General features: G+C 38.2%; 1 protein-coding gene across 5 annotated transcripts in view; it reads right to left on the bottom strand.

The window, feature by feature from the left end:
• The window catches only part of TESK2 (testis associated actin remodelling kinase 2), a 141,747-nt gene that overhangs the window by 65,932 nt on the left and 52,203 nt on the right, over positions 1-23,612 (bottom strand). For 3 of the 5 annotated variants that reach the window (XM_081488651.1, XM_081488652.1, XM_081488653.1), the window contains one exon: positions 3,832-3,953. In XM_081488651.1, the coding sequence (XP_081344777.1) occupies positions 3,832-3,953 (122 nt within the window). Of the gene's footprint in view, positions 1-3,801; positions 3,954-23,612 lie in introns of all 5 variants that reach the window. The other 2 variants (XM_081488654.1, XM_081488655.1) reach the window with 1 other exon arrangement.

Raw genomic sequence — 23,612 nt, 5'->3', positions numbered from 1 at the left:
ATTTCCTTCTGTTGTATTCAAAATATACAATGAAAGTAAAGACATAAAAACATGAAAGATATAAACAACTAGAACTTCTTTTAAAAAGTAATCCACTTCCAGGCTTTTAACTGCACTATATTTGAGACAGATGGCTTATGCAGGACAAAAAAGTCACCATCAAAATGCAAACCCACCATGGTTAATAATCATTATAGTAATTTTCATGTATTATATGCTTACTGTGGATTATAACAGATCCATAGATTTTACATACATTATCTCATTTGTTGGCTTATTGTGAAGATCAAGATAGAATTAACATTAACATTACATTTTATATATTAGAAAACTTAGCTCACAGCAAAGAATATGATTTTTTGTAAGTTAAAAGGGAAGGGTGTGTCATTCCTGAACAACGAGGCAAAAAAAAGATAGGCTGAGAAAGTAGACCAAGGAGACATCAGAACAGGAATGGTATTCAACAAGAGCAAAGATGTACATAGACTGAAAGTCCAGGATTGTCCAATATAGTAGCCGCTAAGCTTCAAGTGGCAATTTAAATCAAATAAAATAAAAAATTGAGTTCCTTCTTTGTACTAGCCACATTTCAATGTTCATTCGCCACATGAAGCTATTGAACAGCACAGATAAAGAACATTTCCATCATTTTAGAAAGTTCTATTCTATTCAACAGCATCACTCTAGCAGAAAACTCTTGAATGTATTAGAAATAGCAGTAGACCCTCAACAAATGTTTGGTGAGTGAATGAATGATAAAAGACAGATGGGATGCAATGAGCCATTTAAAGAACTAGCCAGAGGAAAAGAAACTAATAATAATAGCTAACATTTACTGGACACTTAACAAAACCAAGTATTATTCCAGGGTGCTTTATATGGATTAAATTAATCCTCAATAACAACTCTACGAAGGATTTACTCACGGTCATTATCCTCATTATAGATGGGAAAACTAAGGTTCTCAGAGGTTAAATAACTTTCCCAAGATCCAGGATTTGAATTCAGGCAGCTTGATCTGGAATCCAGAGCCTCCATTTTTAATCAGTACACTATATAGTATTCTACTTCTTATATAAAAACTGTATCTTTAAACTTTGCTGTCATGAAATAAAATGTTTAGAATCAATCTTCCCATGCAATTACCAGTCAAGTTCATAGTGAAGAGAATAAAAAAAGAAGTGATGAATAAAGAAGATTGGCAGAAAATATATCATATGTTAATACTAGCTTGATGCCTAGATGTTGAGATTAAGGACCATTTTTTATTTTCCTGTTTTTGCAAATATTATTTTCTCAATGATCCACAGTGATGATGTATCATTTCTACAATAATAATAAAACACTACCTTTTAAACAAGATGAAAATATAATCAGCTTAATCAAGACTCAACCATCTCGAGGAAATGGCAACCTACTCCAGTATCCTTGCCTGGGAAATTCCATGGACAGAGGAGCCTGATGGGCTACAATCCATGGGGCTGCAAAGAGTTGAACACAACTTAGCGACTAAACAACATATACTATATATGGTATACTATATATTAAATAGTTAAAAAAAAAAAAAAAAAAAAAGACTCAACCATCTCAAACACTGTAGATGCCCCCTAACTGATCTCTTGGCCACCAGTCTCCCCATCACTAAACCATTCTGAATTTGCCATTAGTTACCCTCTGTCATCTAATCCCTGCTCAGAATTCAACACATGAAACATAAAATATAATCTTTTTGGCTTTGGGCAAAACATTTCCAAATAGTAATGCCCAGTTCTACCTTTCCACATTTATCTACCAATGCTATCCCATCAAATCCTTTAGGAAAGACATGATAGAAAAAGTTCTTCTAGGAGAAACATGGTAGAAAGAGCACCACCTCAAAGTTACAGACCTCAGACAACACATAACCTCTTGGCCTCAGTTTCTTCGATGGAGAATAATTGTAAAAATTAAATCTTTAAATAGGCAAAACATCCAGCATACATGAAGACTTTAATAAATGGTTTTCTCATTGTTGCCATTATTAACAAAATTTTTTTCAATCCAATAAATTGCTCTATTTATTCCCCGACCAGATCACAAAAATAATCATAGTAGGTATCTTAGTTCATCCTTCAAACAAGCTGTTGATCTAGTCTTCCCTGTTGCCAGCATCTCTACCTTCTACAAGGGTGGTCTTTTCCTTCATTCCACCTCATGGAGAAGAGAATTTGAAAAGCCACAAGAAGTTGTTTCCTTCTTTGAAGAATTTTCCAACAGGACAGGTCTTATAAATCAGATCCTCCATGTAGATAATGCTATATGTACCAAGACATCAGGCAATCCATGAGTTATCTGTCAGGGAAATTTGCTTCTTGTTGATTCTGTCATAACCACATCTGTAGATCAATTCATCTACTGACCAGGTTTGGTTATGCCCATGCAATATATGGTTCCACGGTCCTCGTTAAGTGGAGCATAGTTGATCTTAACAAAGGTGCCACTGAAGACTTGACAAAGGTGAAGAAGTTGCAATGTCTTTCAGATCTGTGAACTCACAACATTGATACCTCTGATCTTGATGACAAATGCCAGTTTGGGCTCTGCGAGTGCATAGAAGCTGCCAGCTTTTCTTGCCATCCTAGCCATCAGAATCTCAGTTCTCTACATCTGCCTATACTCTTTGTGATAGCACTTAGCTTCTTTACAGATAAGCTTCATTCCTTACCTTTTGAAGGATCTTTTGGGCAAATTTCTTTCATAGGCACTTGATCTTCAGCTCTGGAAAATTTCTTCACTTTTCAAAAAATATATTTGTTTTCTAATTTTATTTTGACTGTGCCAGTCTTAGTTGCAGCACACACAATCTTCCATCTTCGTTGCGGCATGCGGGATCTTTTACTTGCAGAATACAGAATCTTTAGTTGTGGCATGAAGGATCTAATTCCCTGACTAGAGATCAAACCCAGGCCCCCTGCATAGGGAGCGAGGAGTCTTAGCCACTGTCACCAGTGAAGTCCTCAAAATTCCTTCATTTTTTCTTAAGGGTTTCAGTAGGAACATTAGTTTTCTCCTCTTCTGCATATTCCATAGCCAAATGGGTTTTTAATTCACTGACTCTTTAAAAAGCTTTGTACTTTTACCTTTATGCTTTATTTGTTATTATTTTGTTCCTTTCTGAGTTTCTAGAAGACTCCTGAGAGTCCCTTGGACAGCCAGGAGCTCAAACTAGTGACTCTTAAAGGAAATCAACCCTGAATATTCATTGGAAGGACTCATGCTGAAGCTGAAGCTCCAATACTCTGGCCATCTGATGCAAAGAGCCGACTCACTGGAAAAGACCCTGATGCTGGGAAAGATTGAAGGCAGGAGGAGAAGGGGAAGACAGAGGATGAGATGATTGGATGGCATCACCAACTAAATGGACATGAGTTTGAGCAAACTCCGGGAGATGGTGAAGGACAGGGAAGCCTGGTGTGCTGCAGTCCGTGGGGTCACAAAGAGTCGGACACAACTTAGCAACTGAACAACAATAATTTTGTTCCTTTCTGAGTACTTTCCCTATCTTCTAAAATCCTATTAAACTTCACATTCCAATTTGAGTCAACCTCCTCCAAGAAAGCTTCCTGGCTCTGCCAAGGGAAGTCCCGAAAGTTGCCTTATTAAATGCAGTTAATTACCAGAAAATTAAGTCTCAATAGGTAGAAAAAGACCTACAGCACAGCTAAATTCCAGAAAGACAGATTCAGCATGAAACCTGGAACCCTTCTTTTCAGCTATTAATACTATTCTAACAAGTCTCCAGTAATGTTTCAGCTTTCTCACTGATCCCTGGAAGGAAGGAAAAGCCATTACCTAAGGATGTTGGGATGGGAGAGTCTATTCATGAGCTGCACTTCTTTCAGCATGTTTGCCCGGTTACTGCTCAACGTGTTCATCTTAAGAGCCATTACCTGGCCGGAAGCTCGGTGGCGCACCTAGAAAATAAAATAGAACAAGAGACTCAAGGACGGCAGCTATATATGAAGTTAAAGTCTCCACATGTAGAGCATGCTGAGATATTTTACTGCCAATTCAGATAAAACAGACATGGTAAGGGATGTCTTTCTATAAACTCTGATTACATAAGGGTTTCACACCCATTAACAAAGATGGATTTATTCCTTTGAAGACCAAAACTGTTTCATATTAAGCTGGCTAAATACATGATTATGCCTCAAGAAATCATGACTTCTTACTTTGCTGTCCACCTGAAACTAGCACAACACTGTTAATTGGCTATACTCCAATACAAAATAAAAAGTTTAATTAAAAAAAAAGAAAGAAATCATGACATCTTAAAAAAAATACCTTAGAGAAAAATGGGGAAAATGTATTAGGCTGGTTCCTTATGGCCAACGCTTCTGAGCCTTAGGACACTAACTGGAAAGTCTCTTTCGTGGAGTTTTAATTGTGTACAGAAAAAATTCATGCATAAGGCTTATATAACACTTAATGAACTATAAAACTGTCTTTATAGGACACTAAACCTACATCCTCAAAATCTCTCCCAAGCACCATAAAATGTATATCTATACAGAAAAAATTATTGCATGTTAAATATAGTAAGAAGGCAGTGAATCTTCTGGACCTAATATTGAGTAACCCAACCCAAAGTTCCTTATAACCATTTACACACAATCAAGTCAGATACAAAAAACCTAAGCCACACCACTCACACCATTACCCATATACACAGAGCAAAGTCTACTTCTAAAACATTCATCCTCTGTAGAACTCAATCTATTTTACATGTAAAAATACTATTTTATAATTTCAATGCATACTCCACAGGTTTAAAAAACTCAACACTTAACCTGCAAGAAAATTAACTATGTTTTCAGCCTCCAAAAGTAGTCTCAGTAGTATCAAAATGAGAGAAATGAGAGACAACCAAAATGAGAGACTAACAAAATGAGAGAAAATATTTTGTCTTAACCAAAAGAAGCTCAATTATTCACTTAGATTATGTGTTTCCTATTGGGCAATTATGAATGAGGCTGTAGAAAAATTACAAAGTACCAAAGATCTCATTACTTACTGGTTAAAAAAAAATTCATTTCAGATCATGTACAGCAGGGACATGCCATGCACAACTGTCATCATTCTATGGACTTTCAGAGTATCATTTCAGGATATTATTTCTACTTCACCAAGTGGAAATTCCAATAGAAAACACAAAAATCTACTTAACTCTTCAATCTCTAGAAATTCTTTGACAGGACAACAGCCTCAGTAGTTTAGTATACCTATGAATATAGGACAGAGGACACAGCTTATCTTAAAATTCAAAGAAACAATGTTTCAGAGTGTCTAGACAGAAGAAGGGGAAGGAAGAATTAAAACACTCAGAGCCACAGGAACCCTGATCAGAAGAACTGAGCACAACACTGGCTGTCTCTCCCCTCTTCTAGATCCCTGAGTGAGATTTGGAACCCATCTCTCTCCCTGGTGCATCAATGATTCTGTTGTCATGTACCTCGTGACTGATGAAAGAGAAGTGGCTTTCCTTTTCAGATCCTGCATGGATAAGTTAAAAGAGACATTTATATACAAAGAACACACTGATAGTATTTTTCCAGCTCTATTTACAGAAGACATCTGTTTTTTAATAAGAGCTCTCCACTCTGAAAGTCACTCCTTTTTTTTTTTCCATTATCTGAAAACTATCACTCTTGAGGTCTTTTTTTTTTTTAATGTCTGCTTTTAAGAAACTTTGATAAAACAATGTGTGAAATTTAAGGATAAAAAATGTTTCAAATTAATCATAAAAAACCCTACTTCCTTAAACAAGTGGACAAGGAGATGAACATGTTCATAACACTGTATGTCTTTCATCTGCATAAAATATTTTCCTCTTTTCTTCTAGCCCCTCAAATTTTACCTATCTTTGAAGGCCACACTCAAATATCCCCTTCCTCTCTGACATCTTCCTTGTCTGTCTCTAGGAACTGTTTGTGGTTTCCTTCTTTATACTGCCTCAGAACAACAGTATAACACTCAAGACATAGTTCTGTGCATAAATATCTCCTCACTAGGCTACAAAGCATTTTGAGACCAGGATCTATATTGTATTAATTTTTATTTTGCAGTACCTAAAAGGCCTGGCACATCATAAGAGCACAATGAAAACAACAGCAAGAACGGTTAGTTAAATGATACTTCTAATATGCTTTTTAAGGGTCAGTGCATCATTCATTTATCCAGGTAATTTCTTTCGGGGTAGTGCTTTTCTTTCTTTTTCTCGTTTTGGTGGCAGAGGTATGGGGGGAGGATATAAACAGACAAGCAGTAAAAGATTTGGCTTAAATCTTCTGGAATTAGCCATCTAGAAAAGGACAAACAATAAGCAATTTGACCAATCAGTAAAGAAAGAGAATAAAGACTCAAATACATCACAAGAAGTATTTATATGAATGTTGATGCACTTAGGGAAAAACTTCATTGGACTTCAGTGAAACCTCCAAGAATTAATAGATTTGGACTGATTTTTGAAGCACAAAACTGACTACAGGTGATAAAGAAAAGGTATTATCCAATATAGAGCTCCACAGGACTTCCCTGGCAGTCCAATGGTTAAGACTCCACATTTCCAATTCAGAGAATGTGGGTTCAATCCCTGGTCGGTGAACTAAGATCCCACATGCCCCAGAGCAAGGCCAAAAGAAAAGAAAAGAAAACAAAACAAAACCATAGAGGTCCACTAAACATAGGGAACCTGTCTAAATGCAGGAGAATCTTCACTCCAAGTTGTCAAAACCACAAAAATTTGTTAGCCCTCAAACCTACTTAGATTTTCAGAATAAAGGGAAGGTCAATTTCTGCTTAAGTTTGTGTTCTACACATAGATCACTGTTACTACTACTAAGAGGATTTCCAAGAGACTGATATCTTTAAAAATCTTTTTTTAAAAAAATTAAAAACAGAATTGCCATACGATCCAGCAATTCGACTTCTAGGTACAAACCCAAAAGGACTGAAAATAGGGCCTCAAAAAAATATTTGTACACTCATGTTCAAAACAGCATTATTTATAATAACTAAAGGGCAGAAGGAACCCGAGTCCATCAACAGATGAACAGATAAACAAAATGTGGCACATGAGGGAGTATTATTCAGCCTTAAAAAGGAAGGAAATTTTGACACATGGGTGAACCTTGAAGATATTATGCTAAGTGAAGTAAGCCAGTTAGGAAAAGACAAATACTTATGATTCCACTTATATGAGGTTCCTTCGATAGTTTAATTCAAACAGAAAGAATGTAGATTAGTGGTTGATAGGGGTTGCGGGGAGGGGAAGAATTCAGAGTTGTTTAATGGGTACAGAGTTTCAGCCTTGCAAGATGAAAACAGTTCAGAAGAACGGTGACACAAAAATGTGAACAGAATTGTACACTTAAAAATGGTAAATTTTATATATACTTTACCACAAGTATAAATAAAGGAAGGAAGAAAAGAAAGAAGAGATGGAGAGGGAAGAGAAGAGAATCACCAAGGTAAGAAAATTACTATCCCTCTTTGACTTTTAAACTCAGCTGATGCTACCATAGGATCTTCAAATCCACTTTCTAAAGAAGAACATAGCAGAGTGGTAAAGTACTCAAGCTTTCAAGATGAGCACACCAAATCCAAGTTTTAATGCTCAGAGTGACTTCTTTTTGAAGTTTTCTGTTGTAAAATGAAGAGAATGATAGTCGCTATCTCATTTGGAGGATAAACTGATGCTGTTATGTTAAAGAAACAAACAAATGTGTATAAAGTACAAATAACATTGTGCTTGACACATAGTAAGTATTCAGATAAATAGGTATTGTTTTTAATAAAGATAAGAAACTATATGTTCATAACAGTTTAGCATATCAGGTGTTTTGAGATGATATATAAAATGTATACCTATAATTTTAAGTGAAAAGAGCAATATTCAAATCTGTACTGGCCTCCAAGATGATTTATTTATTACAAAGGGGAAAAGGTAACCTTTACAATGGAGAGGTCTGGCAGCCAGCACCTTAATCAAGGGGTTATAAATTCAGTTATTAGCAAAAGTGAGACATGCAACATTATCAACCTTCTGAAGCAATGAAATACACTTGCCAAAATGTTTAACTCAAATCTAATCATAACTAACTGACTCATTAGAAAAGATGCTGATGCTGAGAAAGATTGAAGGCAGGAGAAGGGGACGACAGAGGATGAGATGGTTGGATGGCATCACTGACTCAATGGACATGAGTTTGAGTAAACTCCGGGAGTTGGTGATGGACAGGGAGGCCTGGCGTGCTGCAGTCCATGGAGTTGCAGAGAGTCGGACACAACTGAGCGACTGAACTGAACTGAATCATAAGAAAAAAATTAGACATATTCAGAATATCTAAAAGACAACTGTGCAGTACTCTTCAAACAAACAAAATGTGGGGGAATAGTCTAGATTTTTTTTTTAATTTTTGGCCACACCCCATGGCATGGGGGACCTTAGTTCCCTGACCAGGGATCGAACCCATCCCTGTAGAGAAGCACAGAGTCTTAACCACTGGACTGCCAGGTAAGTCCTGGAATATTCTAGACTAAAAGAGATTAACAGTCATAACCACTGAAATGAAACAGATGAAACCTTAACCGAATTCAGAGTCCAAAAAAGTTATAAGACTTCTTGGAGGCAAACAGAGAAAATTTTAATAGACTGTACATTAAATTATTTTACTGAATTAAGGTTAATTGTCTAACGTATAAATAATGATATTATGGCTTTGTAAAAGAATGTATTCTTAGAAGATACATACTAAAGTATTTAAGTGTCATGATGTCTGCAATTTGCTTTCAAGTGGTCTGTCAAAAAAAATACAGATAGATAAAGCAATGCAGCAAAATATTAACAACTGATGAATCTAGATGAAGGGACTTACAGGAGTTTATTGAATTATTCTTTATTCTTTCAATTTTCTATAGATTGAAAAAGTTTTCAAAAGTTGGAATAAACAAGTAAAAACTGAATTTTATTTCCTTATATGAATTTAGGAAATAAAGAATAGGAAATAAAGATTAGCTTTTAATTGTAGGGGAAAAATTTCTGCATATGGCATATGCCTAGGTTTATGTCAAAACAAAAAGAATGAAAGTAAGTTTATAAAATATTAATGATGCTTGTCATTGACAGTAGATCAATGATTTTTTCTTGCTTTTATGTTTCTTCATTTTCTACTCCTTCCATAATGTTCTTGCCTTAATTTTCTAATAGAAAACATAGCTTTTCAACTTTATATTCATTTTTAACTAAATAAGTAATACATGCATATATTTTCTCTGTAACACATTAAAACAATATACATAAGTAAAGTCCCTTTTGACTGTTAGATTCATTAATCCCAATCTTCTGTGCTCATTGCCAGAAGCTGTTATTATTTCAAGCTTGATCAGTACCCTTCTGGGCCTTTTACAAAACTGACCAAAACAACGACAAATCACTGGTGTGTATAATGTACACATGATCTAGATAAGGGATATATTATGTATATCAGAAGATGAAAGCTCTACAAAACAGAGGCTTCTTTCAACATGCTCAGAAGTCCAAGTACCCTACATGTTCTAACACCTAAGAATGTTTCAGTAGTAAGATGAAACAAACAAACAAAAAAGCCACAGATACCATCAAATAACAATGTGAAGCTACCAGAAAAGTTAAGGTACACAAGAGTTTCATTACCTGCATAGTGGTATTTTAATAATTATCCTTTGTCATCCTATAATTCCTCTGGACAAAGTAAGAATACAGGGAAGATAAAAGGAAAAGACAATCAGAGAAAAGAGAACTCTGTAAAGGGTGACTAGAAGAACTGAGAATTGCTACTTAAAGTGACTGATCACAGACACCAAGAAAACTTTAAAACTAAAGTGAAGATGACTTTAAGATCTACAAACAATGGTAAAGGAAATGGCAACCCACTCCAGTATTCTTGCCTGGGAAATTCCATGCACAGAGAAGTCTGACGGGCTACAGTTCATGGGGTTGCAAAAAGAGTTGGACATTACTTAATGACTAAAGAACAATGCAGGAGACATGGGTTTGATCCTAGTCCAGGAAGATCCCATATGCCAAGGAACAGCTAGGCCTGTGCACCACAGCTATTGAGGCTGTGCTCAATAGAGCCTGGGAGCCTCAACTACTAAGCCTATGTGTTGTAACTACTAAGCCCGAGTGCCTTAGAGCCCGTGCTCTGCAACAGAAGCCACCACAATGAGAAGCCCGAGAACCACAACAAAAAGTAGCCCCTGCTCACTGCAACTAGTGAAAAGTCTGAGCAGCACTAAAGACCCAGCAGAGTCAAAAATAATTCAATGATTTTTTAAAATAATAATCATAAAAAAAAAAGATCCACAAACAAAAGCTACAAACCAAGCCAAGAACTAAGAGTTGGCCAAGTGGGTGCATGCAGCTTGAAAGTAACTGATAATCTTTCATTAGTCTTTTCAGTCATATTCAAATAGCAAATACTATCAGTTCAGTTCAGTTGCTCAGTCGTGTCCGACTCTTTGAGATCCCATGGACTGCAGCAAGCCAGGACTCCCTGTCCATCACCAACTCCCAGAGTTTACTCAAACTCATGTCCATTGAGTTGGTGATGCCATCCAACCATCTCATCCTCTGTCGTCCCCTTCTCCTGCCTTCAATCTTTCCCAGCATCGGGTCTTTTCAAATAAGTCAGTTCTTTGCATCAGGTGCCCAAAGTATTGGAGTTTCAGTTTCAACAACAGTCGTTCCAATGAATATTCAGGACTGATTTCCCTTAGGGTGGACTGGTTGGATCTCCTTGCAGTCCAAGGGACTCTTAAGAGTCTTCTCCAGAAACACAGTTCAAAAGCATCAATTCTTCAGCACTCAGCTTTCTTTTTAGTCCAACTCTCACATCCATACATGACTACTGAAAAAACTGTATCTTTGACTAGACGAACCTTTGTTGGCAAAGTAATATCTCTGCTTTTTAACACGCCGTCTATGTTGGTCATAACTTTTCTTCCAAGGAGTAAGCGTCTTTTAATTTCATGGCTACAGTCACCATCTGCAGTGATTTTGGAGCCACAAAAAATAGTCTGTCACTGTTTCTACTGTTTCCCTATATATTTGCCATGAAGTGATGGGACTGGATGCCATGATCTTAGTTTTCTGAATGTTGAGCTTTAAGCCAACTTTTTCACTCTCCTCTTTCACCTTCATCAAGAGGCTCTTTAGTTCTTCTTCCCTTTCTGCCATAAGGGTGGTGTCATCTGCATATCTGAGGTTATTGATATTACTCCCGGCAATCTTGATTCCAGCTTGTGCTTCATCCAGCCCAGTGTTTCTCATGATGTACTCTGCATATAAGTTAAATAAGCAGGGTGACAATATACAGCCTTGACATACACCTTTTCCTACTTGGAACCAGCCTGTTGTTCCATGTCCAGTTCTAACTGTTGCTTCCTGACCTGCATACAGGTTTCTCAAGAGGCAGGTCAGGTGGTCGGATATTCCCATCTCCTTCAGAATTTTCTACAATTTGTGGTGATCCATACAGTCAAACGGAGAAGGCAATGGCACCCCACTCCTGTCCTCTTGCCTAGAAAATCCCATGGATGGAGGAGCCTGGTAGGCTACAGTCCATGGGGTCACTATGAGTCGGACACGACTGAGCAACTTCACTTTCACTTTTCCCTTTCACGCACTGGAGAAGGAAATGGCAACCCACTCCAGTATTCTTGCCTGGAGAATCCCAGGGACGGCGGAGCCTGGTGGGCTGCCGTCTATGGGGTCGCACAGAGTCAGACACGACTGAAGCGACTTAGCAGCATACAGTCAAAGGCTTTGGCATAGTCAATAAAGCAAAAATAGATGCTTTCCTGGAACTCTTGCGTTTTCTATGATCCAACGGATGATGGCAATTTGATCTCTGGTTCCTCTGCTTTTTCTAAAACCAGCTTGAACATCTGGAAGTTCACGGTTCACGTATTGCTGAAGCCTGGCTTGGAGAATTTTGAGCATTACTTTACTAGCGTGTGAGATGAGTGCAATTGTGTGGTAGTTTGAGCATTCTTTGGCATTACCCTTCTTTGGGATTGGAATGAAAACTGACCTTTTCCAGTCCCGTGGCCAGTGCTGAGTTTTCCAAATTTGCTGACATATTGAGTACAGCACTTTCACAGCATCCTCTTTCAGGATTTGAAATAGCTCAACTGGAATTCCATCACCTCCACTAGCTTTGTTTATAGTGATGCTTCCTACGGCCCACTTGACTTCACATTCTAGGATGTCTGGCTCTAGGTGAGTGATCACACCATTGTGATTATGAGTCATGAAGATCTTTTTTGTATAGCTCTTCTGTGTATTCTTGCCACCTCTTCTTAATATCTTCTGCTTCTGTTAGGTCCATATCATTTCTGTCCTTTATTGAGCCCATCTTTGCATCAAATGTTCCCTTGGTATCTCTGATTTTCTTGAAGAGATCTCTAGTCTTTCCTGTTCTATTGTTTTCCTCTATTTCTCTGCACTGATCACTGAGGAAGGCTTTCTTATCTCTCCTTGCTATTCTTTGGAACTCTGCATTCAAATGGGTATATCTTTCCTTTTCTCCTTTGCTTTTCACTTCTCTTCTTTTCACAGCTATTTGTAAGGCCTCCTCAGACAGCCATTTTGCTTTTTTGCATTTCTTTTTCTTGGGGATGGTCTTGATCCCTGTCTCCTGTACCATGTCACGAACTTCTGTCCACAGTTCTTCAGGCACTCTATCAGCTCTGCTCCCTTGAATCTATTTCTCACTTCCACTGTATAATCAAATCATAATATTTGATTTTGGTCATATCTGAATGATCTAGTGGTTTTCTCTACTTTCTTCAATTTAAATCTGAATTTGGCAATAAGGAGTTCATGATCTCAGCCACAGTCAGCTCCCAGTCTTGTTTTTGCTGACTGTATAGAGCTTCTCCATCTTTGGGCTGCAAAGAATATAATCAATCTGATTTCGGTATTGACCATCTGGTGATGTCCATGTGTAGAGCGTTCTCTTGTGTTGTTGGAAGAGGGTGTTTGCTATGACCAGTGCATTCTCTTGGTAAAACTCTATTAGCCTTTGCCCTGTTTCATTCTGTACTCCAAGGCCAAATTTGCCTGTTACTCCAGGTGTTTCCTGACTTCCTACTTTTGCATTCCAGTCCCCTATAATGAAAAGGACATCTTTTTTGGGTGTTAGTTCTAGAAGGTCTTGTAGGTCTTCAAAGAACTGTTCAACTTCAGCTTCTTCAGCATTACTGGTCGGGGCATAGACTTGGATTACTACAATACTGAATGGTTTGCCTTGGAAACAAACAGAGATCATTCTGTCGTTTTCAAGATTGCATCCAAGTACTGCATTTTGGACTCTTTTGTTAACTATAACGGCTACTCCATTTCTTCTAAGGGATTCTTGTCCACAGTAGTAGAAATGATGGTCATCTGAGTTAAATTCACCTATTCCAGTCCATTTTAGTTCACAGATTCCTAAAATGTCAACGTTCACTCTTGCAATCTCCTGTTTGACCACTTCCAATTTGCCTTGATTCATGGACCTAACATTTCAGGTTCCTATGCAATATTGCTTTTTACAGCATCAGACTTTGCTTCTATCACCAGTCACATCCACAATTGGGTATTGTTTTTGCTTTCGTTCCATCTCTTCATTCTTTCTGGAGTTATTTGTCCACTGATCTCCAGTAGCATATTGGGCACCTACCGACCCGGGGAGTTCATCTTTCAGTGTCCTATCTTTTTTCCTTTTCATACTGTTCATGGTGTTCTCAAGACAAGAATACTGACGTGGTTTGCCATGCCCTTCTCCAGTGGACCACATTTTGTCATACTATCATCTTCCATGTATAAATCACTGTGCTAGATGCTGAGAAGGCTATTACCTATCAACATGAGACATCAGTTTGTCAGATTGCCCAGCAATCCTTGTTCCCCAATTGCAAAGTTATCTTGTTGCTCTCCAGCTTAAAATTCTTCAGTGGCTCATCACTACCTGGGGAATAAAGTCCAAACTCCTTTTAGCAAAACTAAATCCATCGACTTCTCCCTGTATATTCCCACCATCTTCTCCCGTTCAGTGCTCAGTGTGTACTCAGTCATGTCTGATTCTTTGTGACCCCATGGGCTGCAGCCCACCAAGCTCTTCTGTCCATGGAATTTTACCAGCAAGAATACTGGAATGGGTTGCCATTTCCTCCTCTAGGGGATCCTCCGGACCCAGGGATCAAACCCAAGTCTCCTGCATGGTCGGATACTTTACCACTGTGCTACCTAGGGAGCCCTCTTCTCCCCTTACCTTTAGTTATTATATACTAATACTTGTAATTATTTCTAAATGCATCACCCTCTCCACTTTTCCTTTCCTTGACACATTCTATTCTCCTTGCCCTGATGTAATCCTCAACCGCCTAAGCTCTTTCCTAATCTCCCTTCCAAATTCCTTTCAATTATTCAAGTTATAAGAAACATCATTTTCCCCAGGAAAAATCTCACTTTATTTCAAGAAAAGTTAGATGGTTCCACTCTGTTTGCTTAGTACTCTGTTCTTATTTATCTCTGTTATAGCACTTGCATATTTTTTCAAAATGTTTATTTGGCTGCGCCAGTCTTAGTTGTGGCACTCAGGAGATCCATTTTGGTTGCAGAACCCAGGATCTTTAGTTGTGGCATACTGGATCTAATTTCCTACCAGGGATCAAACTTGGACCCCCTGCATTGGGAGGGCAGAGTCTTAGTCACTGGACCACCAGGGAAGTCTCAGCACCTGCATATTGTATGCTGTTAGTCTGTCCACACTTATCTCCAATGTATCTAAGGGCAGTTCTGGTTCAAGGTGGCAACTAGGAAGATCCTGAACTTACCTCCTCCCAAAGACACAGAATCTACAATTGCATATGCAACAACTTCCTATATGCTTAAGGGCAAAAACTGCCTTATTCATTATTCATTTCTTTATTCCGAGAATAGCTATTCAGCTCCTCCCACCATCCACCCGCAATGCACACCTTCTGACAAGCAAGACTTCTTTACATATGGACAAAGCTAGATTTTCGTCAAAAATCATTAAAAGCTAACCAGGAAAGAAAAGCATGGCAATTATTATATAACTATCAACAGACACTAGTAGATTGCAAACTATAGACTCTGGAATATAACAGAAAAGGCAGATTACAGGTTATACACAATCTTATGGCCACTAGTTATTACTCTACCCATTTTTATCCCATTCAAGTAAGCATATTAACATGCAAGTGAGAATGACAGTAAATATAGTTGCTGTTGTTTAGTCACTCAGTTGTGCCTGACTCTTTGTGGCCCCATGGACTGTAGCCCACCAGACTCGTCTGTCTATGGGATTCTTCAGGCAAGAATACTGGAGTGGGTTGCCATTTCCTTCTCCAGGCGACCTTTCTGACCCAGGGTTCAAACCCTTGTCTCCTGCATTGGCAGGTGGATTTGTTACCACTGAGCTACCAGGGAAACTTCAATTAGTGGTGGCTCTGTGTGTGTGTGCTTAGTCACTCAGTCGTGTCCAACTCTTACAACCCCATAGACTGTAGCCTGCCAGGCTCCTCTGTCCATGGGATTCTCCAGGCAAGACTACTGGAGTGGGTTGCCATTTCCTTCTCCAGGAGTGCCTCTAATTCAGCTCTAATTTATATTTTTAAAATTAAATTATTTGCATATGCTGGTACTTCACAATCATTTAAAACAACAAAGTACATGCAATAGCTACAGCTTTAGCAATGTGGTATGAAACCAAATTGAGAAATTCTTCTCTGGCACAGTGCCTAGCATCTAGTAGCTGACTGCTCAAAACATGTTTGTTGAATTTAAATGGCTAACTTGAGTCAGGACACTTATTTTCTAAGAGGGGAAGAAAAGCATAAGCCTCCACTAGCTCACAGAAATACTAAAAGGAGAATTAAGTAATAAAAAGGACAACAATGTAAGAACTGTAACAAAGTAATTAATCATAAAGTTAACTATTAGATGAGTGGCTTAGGACTTCCAGCCAATAAGTCACAGTGAGTGTATAGTAAGTATACAGTAAGCTGTTATAGCAACATTAATATTAGGCAAATAAAGTCTAAACAGTAATCTTCAAAGGAGGCTAAAACATCTCACTTCAGAAGTGTTTTTGAAGTTTTCAGGTGAAATGTTTTGGTTCTAACAATGACTGGGGGCAGGGAGTGCTGCAGGCCTGAGATGCTAAGACATCCTGCAGCTACAGGACTATAATGCACAAAGAAGCATTGTTCCATGTGCTGTATAAAATGCAAATGTCTTACCAGATATTCATGTAAATAAAGAACATATTTATTATTATCTAAGCTTGGATTCTAACTCCATTTTACATTAAAAACAAAGTCACCTTGCATGGTATTAGTATATACTGAACTTACTAGGAATGCAACTACCTGTAAATTAAGGAAAATTGCTTTTTGTTTTGTTGAGAATATCATTAAGAATTGGTCATCATTTCAGAAAATCGGACCACCAATGACAGTGCTGCTCCTGAATCCCAACACATCTGTATCAGATCCATTTGCAGTTTTTATATTTATGGTGATTTATTTAGCCTTTAAAAAAAAAAAAAACACTTTTTATTTTGTATTGGGGTGTAGCCAATTAACTGGAGAAGAAAATGGCAACCCACTCCAGTTTCATGGGAAACCCCATGGGCAGAAGAACCTGATGAGTTACAGTCCATGGGGTCACAGAGAGTCGGAGACCACTAGTGACTAAACAACAGCAACAGCACAGCCAATTAACAATGTCGTAACAGTTTTCAGTGAATAGCGAGCGCAGAGACTCAGTCATACACAAATATGTATTCATTTTTCCCCAAACCCCCCTCCCATCCAGGCTGCCACATAACATTGAGCAGGGTTCCATGTTATTCAGCCTTTTTTAAAATACCAAACATACATAGGACTTTCCTGATGGTCCAGTGGTTAAGAATCCTACTGCCAGTGCAGAGGTCATGCATCTGATCCCTGGTCCAGGAAGATTCGACATGCAGGGCATGTGTGCCACAACCACTAAGCCTGCATGCTGCAAGTACTGAAGCCTGCATGCCCTAGAGCTCATGCTCTTCAACAAGAGAAGCTACCACAATGAGAAGTCCGTGCACCACAACTAGAGTAGCCCCCTCTTATCAGAACTAGAGAAAGCCTCCGCACAGCAACCATGACCCAGCACAGCCATAAATATATAAATACAATTTAAAAAGTATATATGTATAAAGTGTATTTTTGCTTTGCCTACAAAGTTATCATTGTGCCTATTCTGCCAACTTTTTTCTCTAATGAAACATTTGAGATTAAATGAACATCTTAGAAACACTCGGATAAACTTGGCAAAGATATATTATACCTCCTAATCAATCTGTAATTTGTCTTGGCAAGCTATTCCTATTTCAACTGAAGTTCCTCTTTCCCTCATCACATACAAATAAGTCTGGTCTATTATTACACTTTTATTCTAATATTCTATGGCATCTCTGTTCTTTTTTTTTTTTTTTGCATGGAGTGGCTTCTGTCTTCTCTTAAAACTAAAACTAGTCATGCTTAAGAAGGTAAACACATCTAACTATTTTATTATGTATTCCAGCATAGTCAGGCCCCAAAATGTGCATACTGAAATCTATATTTTTACTAATTTAATTTTACTCTTCTTTTATCATACAATTTTATCAATGATGTTTACCATTGATCTTATATAATTATAAACAACAGAACCACAGTTCCCTATCAATTTCATTTCAGGGTAGTTAAGAGTTAGGTTTTAAAAAATTGTTATAACAGCGAAATTTATACCACTTGCTACATACAAGGTTCCGTTGTGTAACTGCTTTATATATTTTAACTCAGCTAATCCTCAAAATAATTCTATGAGATATTACTAACATTTCCCATATTACAGCTATGGAAACTGAGGCAAAGAGAGATTAAATAAGACTTTTTCAGAGCTCCAGCAAATGGCGGAGCCAGCATCTGAATTCCAATAATGCAAAGAACAGTGGGCCTGAAAGTGTTGAAAACAAGTGGTCTAAGGAAAAAAGCATTGCATGCACGAGAAAACAATTTACCAAATGCATGGGTACTACATCATAATGATTGAATCACATTCTCAGACCACTATGAAATAAAATTTAAAATCAACAATAAAGAGATAATTAAAAATAAGCATAGTGGGCAATACTAATTGTTTACCCAACATCGATTGTCCCCTTTTCTTGACTGACATAACTCCAATTAGGTGACACTGTGCTTAATTAAAATATTCAATCTTCCCTTCCCTGCAGCTAGGGTGGACAGATGTCCTAGTCCTAGTAAGGACATGGAAGTGGGAATTGGTTGGTGGAGGATTCTGGGAATGCTAATGTTTTCCTGATGAAGTTGTTCTTTTTATCTGCTGCAGCACAGATGTGGTGCTTGCATCAAGAGCAAGAGGACAAAAGCCACACATTGAAGAGAGCTAGTGGAGGCCTGGATTGTTGATGACTTCCTCAAGAACCTGTAAAGCATAGGAATTTCTCAAGATTTCCTGAGAAAAATTAATATCTTATTTGAATAAGCCACTGTGTTCTGATTTCTGTAACATACTGCCAAAGACAATCCCAGCTGATCTGTAAAATATTAAAAATAAATAATCTAGAGTTCAACCTAAAAATTCTAGGGAGGACTTCCCTGGTGGTCCAGTGCTTAGGCATCCACCTGCCAATGCAGTGGGTATGGGTTCAAACCCTGGTCTGGGAAGATTCCTCATGCTGCAGGGCAGCTAAAGCCCATGCTTGGCAACTACTAAGCCCATGTTCTAGAGCCTGTGCTCTGCAACAAGAAAAGCCACTGCAGTGAGAAGCCCCCACACCGAAACTAGACAGTAGCTCCTGCTTGTTGTAACTAGATAAAGGCCTGTGAGCAGCAATGAAGACCCAGAGCAGCCAAATATTAAAAAAATAATAATAAAAATAAAGATTCTAAGGAAAAAAGAAAGTATAATAATAAAGATAAAAGCAAAAGTTAATGAAATAGAAAATGAAAAAATAATAAAGAGGGTCAACAAATCAAAAGCTGATTTGGGAGAAGAAAAAAACTAATAAAGAAAAACATATCTCCAGGGGCTTGCTTGGTGGCTCAGTGGTAAAGAATTCACCTGACAATTCAGGAAACGTGGGTTCAACCCCTAGTCTGGGAAGATCCCACATGCCAAGGAGCAACCAAGTCCATGCACCACAGCTACTGAGCCTGTGTTCTAGTAGCTGCAACTACTGAAGCCTAAGCGCCTAGAGCCCATACTTGGCAACAAGAGAAGCCATAATGAGAAGCCTGCACCTCACCATAAAGAATAGACACCACCCCCACCCCCGCACTGGCCCAAATTAGAGAAAAACCCATGCAGAAACAAAGACCCAACACAGCCAAAATAAACAAATAATAAAATTATTCAAAAAAGAAAACATATCTCCAGAAATCTTTCATTTTCAGGTCACTGCTTACCTTTCTAGACTCATCATAGGCTTGCCACTTCTTTCCATGCACTCAGCAGACTTGAACCAAACCCAATTTTTCACTCACCACTCTGAGACTATTCCATGCTCTTATTCCCCTGTGCCTCCACAAATGCTTTCCTTCTTGCTTGAAATACCCTTGTCTACCTGAAAAGCCCTTTCTTCTTCTAGAAAACTCACTAGTGACCTCCTCTGAGAAGCTTTCTCTGACTCCTTTAAACAAAGTTTGTACTGGTGGTCCATATTAAATTCCTTGGCACCCTTTGCATATTTTCAGACACTTACTAACTACATATTAAGTAATTTGAGGCTCTTGCTAAAGGCTCTGTTTTAGCAAGTACTATATTTTAAATATATTTCCTTTTTTTCACCCTAAGCAAAGAGTTCATTTAGGGTGATATTTTATTCATTTCTCTATCCCTAACACTAGCTCAATGTCCTATACCTAATGAGCACTAACTATATATTTGCTGAATAAATGAATGAATTATTAAGTTAGCAAATAACTGCAATGTTTATTACATGCTCGAAGTATCAGCAGAGTGTTGAGATCTCAAAGGGGAAGCAACCAACCCTCTCACCTTCTTCATTGCAAAAATAATATGCTTTAAGATAAGCTTTTTTTTTTTTGCTACACCACAAGGCCTGCAGGATCCTAAGTTCCCCAACCAGGAATCGAACCCTGAGCCTTTGGCTCAGTTTGAAACAGAACACAGTTTCTAACCATTGGACCCCCAGGGAAATCCTAAGATCAGTGTTTCATATCTCTCACATGCCTTCGCATATATCAACATCAACAGAAATACACCCATGCACTGAGTGAATCCAAGTTGTACATACAACTTGGGTGCTTTCAGTTTTTGTTTTTCTAGCTGGATTATCAATTAAGGTGAAGGAACTTCGGAGCTACTTCAGCATAGCAGTACACACACAGTAAAACTCTCAACCTGATAAAATATCCCCTGATGTTACCTAGTGCTGAGTTCATCCCCAAGAGACATCTGCAAAATTCTTTACTAATCAGTAGCCTAACTTTCCACATCAGCTCTGGAGGAAATAGTAAATGGATGGAATATGGCCAAAAGCTACAATCATACACTACTGTGAGTGAACCTTAAGAATACATGTGATACAAACAATCTCCTTTAAAACATATCACTTCACCCCAAAACCCTGAACCTCCCCATGAGAGCTCCCTCTCTGAAACCTCACTGTACCTCAAAGAGGTTGCAAAACCAGATAAATGCAACAAGAAAAACAGCAGGAAATTTAGCAAGAAGCAGTTTTGACAGACAGCAAGGATATGTAACAAGGACCATTTCCAAGGTGCAGAGCCCTAAGAAGCCTCGGACTGCTATCATCCTTTCTCCTGGGGTTCTCAATGCTAAACTCCTTTTAAAAAGGTGGTGGGAGATGGGAAGGAACTTCTTTCCTCTCTATTCTCTTTTGTAAATCTCTGTAATCAAGTGTTAGCTCCTTGGACTCAGCACAGCCAAAAATAAATAAATAAAATTATTTTTAAAAAAATTAAAGAAGAATTAGGGGCTTTTTCTGATGGGTCAGTGGCTAAGACTCCATGCTCCCAAGGCAGAGGGCCCAAGTTCAACCCCTGATCAGGGAACTAGATCCCACATGCCGCAACTAAGAGTTTGCATGCGACAATGAAGATCAAAGATCCTGCATGCCGCAACTAACACTGGGCGCAGTCAAATAAATAAATTAAAATAAATAATTTTAAAAAGAAGAGTTAAGTGCAACCTAAATATAATGATGTTACATAAGACTGTTACCCATAACTTGCTAGGAGACTCCCATGTTTGCTGGCTTTGAAGAATCAAGCTGCCACATGGAGAAGGAAACACAGCAAGGACATACAACCCTCAATTCAGCAGTCTGCCAGGAATTGAATGATGCCAACAACCACATAAGCTTAGCAACAGATCCTTACCCAGTTAAGCCTCATATAAGACAGCTGCCCTGACACCTTGATTGTAGTTTTGTGAGCCTCTGAGGCAGGGGACCCAGCTAAGTCATACCTAGACTCTTGAACTAGAGAAACAGATATAAATATGTGTTCTTTTTAAACCACTGCATTGGTGGTAAAATTGTTATGCAGCAATAAACAACTAATATATTATCCTTCCCTTTGTGTGGCAATTACCCTTGTACTTAATTAATGTTAATATAAGTGATTACCACTAGATTATAATTTCCACAAGGTCAGGATTAACAAGTTTTAATCATCACTGTAGCTCAGCACCTAACACAGTGTCTGGTGTGAACAGTTGGATAGATGGATGAATAAATGCCTACTCTGTTCCAGGCATAATGCTATATCTTAGAGAAACAAAGGTAAATAAGACACAGTCCCTGTTCTTATGGAGCTTGAAGCTAAGTAGGATGACAAGACATTTCATCAGACGATTTCAAAGACTATGTTAAAGGTAACATAGGCTTCTGTGAAGACCCAGAATATGGGCTTTTAACTCAGACTGCATGGGTCCAGGTACGGGAGAGGAGAAAATCTTCTCCCCAACAGTAGAAAGACAAACAAGGCTTTGCGGGGGATGATCAAATCAGTGCACTATAAGTACTACTCTCTCAAGATTGACATCATTATCAATAATGTCTTTAGAATATAATCTAGTCCCAAAATGACAAAGCATTCAGTATGGTGGGATTAAAAACAAGGACACACCTCTTGCGGTGTGAGAAGACACATTTTAGGTACTGTATTAGTTACAAGAAAATCTGATATCAAAGAAATTCAATTAATCTTATAAAGGAATGTTTGGGGATTGATTCTCAATAGATCACCTATACAATCAAGATTTATATTGATCAGGCAACATGATCTTATGTATAAAAAATTCTAAAAAAAAAAACTATAAAAACTATTAGAATTAATAGAAGAGTTCAGCAAGGTCATAGGATACAACATAAATATATAAAAATCAATTGTTTTCTATACTGTGCTGTGTGCTGTCTATAGTCGCTCAGTCGTGTGTCAGACCCTTTGCAACCCCATGGACTGTAGCCCACCAGACTCCTTGGTCCAAGGGGATTCTCTAGGCAAGAACACTGGAGTGGGTTGCCATGCCCTCCTCCAGGGGATCTTCCCAACCCAGAGACCGAAACCAGGCCTCCTGCACTGCAGGCAGATTCTTTATCATCTGAGCTACCAGGGAAGCCTGTTTTCTACACTAGCAATAAGCCATCTGAAAATGAAATTAAGAACATAATTTTCCTACAACAAAACTGCTAGGAACAAAGTCCGAGAACCTTAGGACTTTGAACCCAAGGTAGCTGGACCATTCTCCTTGTAGCACATAAAGTTCTCTTCTAGAGGAGGCAGAAAGGTTGCTGCTCTGCCTGTGTTTTTCCCTACAGTATCCCTTGCTGTCACTCTGGAAGACACTAACTGTCTTATGCCTGACACTGACATTCTCAGTTTGATCTCAGCCACTGCATCCTTTCAACACTTACACACCTGAAGTTAAAGAAAGGGTCCTCATTGCTTGAGTATAAAAATCTTCCCAAGTGAAACATCACTCTTAGTTTTCTTTTTAAATCCCCTTTCACTGTAATAACTTTTGTTTTAATAAAATATTCCTTTTTTTTAAGACGTAGGAAGGAAGGAAGGGACACAGAAAGAAAGGAAGAAAGAAAAGACAATTCTACTTACAACAGCACCAAAAGTTACGAGCTGAAATTACAGAACTATTAGAAGAAAACATTAGGGGAAATCTTCATGACATTGCATTTGGCAACAATTTCATGGATATGACATCATAAGCACAAACAATGAAAGGAAAACTATAAACTGAATCTCAACGAAATTAAGAACTTTTGTGCATCAAAGGACACTACATAGAGAACTAGAACTCAACAAAAACAACCCAAGTTTTAAATAAAAGAAAAGAAAGGAAAGAATATGCAATAGATTAAAGACAGTCTCTTCTGCAACTGGTGTTGGGAAAGCTGGACAACTACATGTAAATCAATAAAATTAGAATACTCCCTCACACCATGCACAAAAATACTCACTTAGTA

The sequence above is a fragment of the Giraffa tippelskirchi genome, chromosome 5, assembly GCF_054371585.1.
Source record: "Giraffa tippelskirchi isolate mGirTip1 chromosome 5, T2T-mGirTip1v1.2.pri, whole genome shotgun sequence".
NCBI classification, from domain to species: Eukaryota; Metazoa; Chordata; class Mammalia; order Artiodactyla; family Giraffidae; genus Giraffa; species Giraffa tippelskirchi.
Note: the sequence above shows the minus strand (reverse complement) of the source record. Positions and strands in the feature narration are given on the sequence as shown.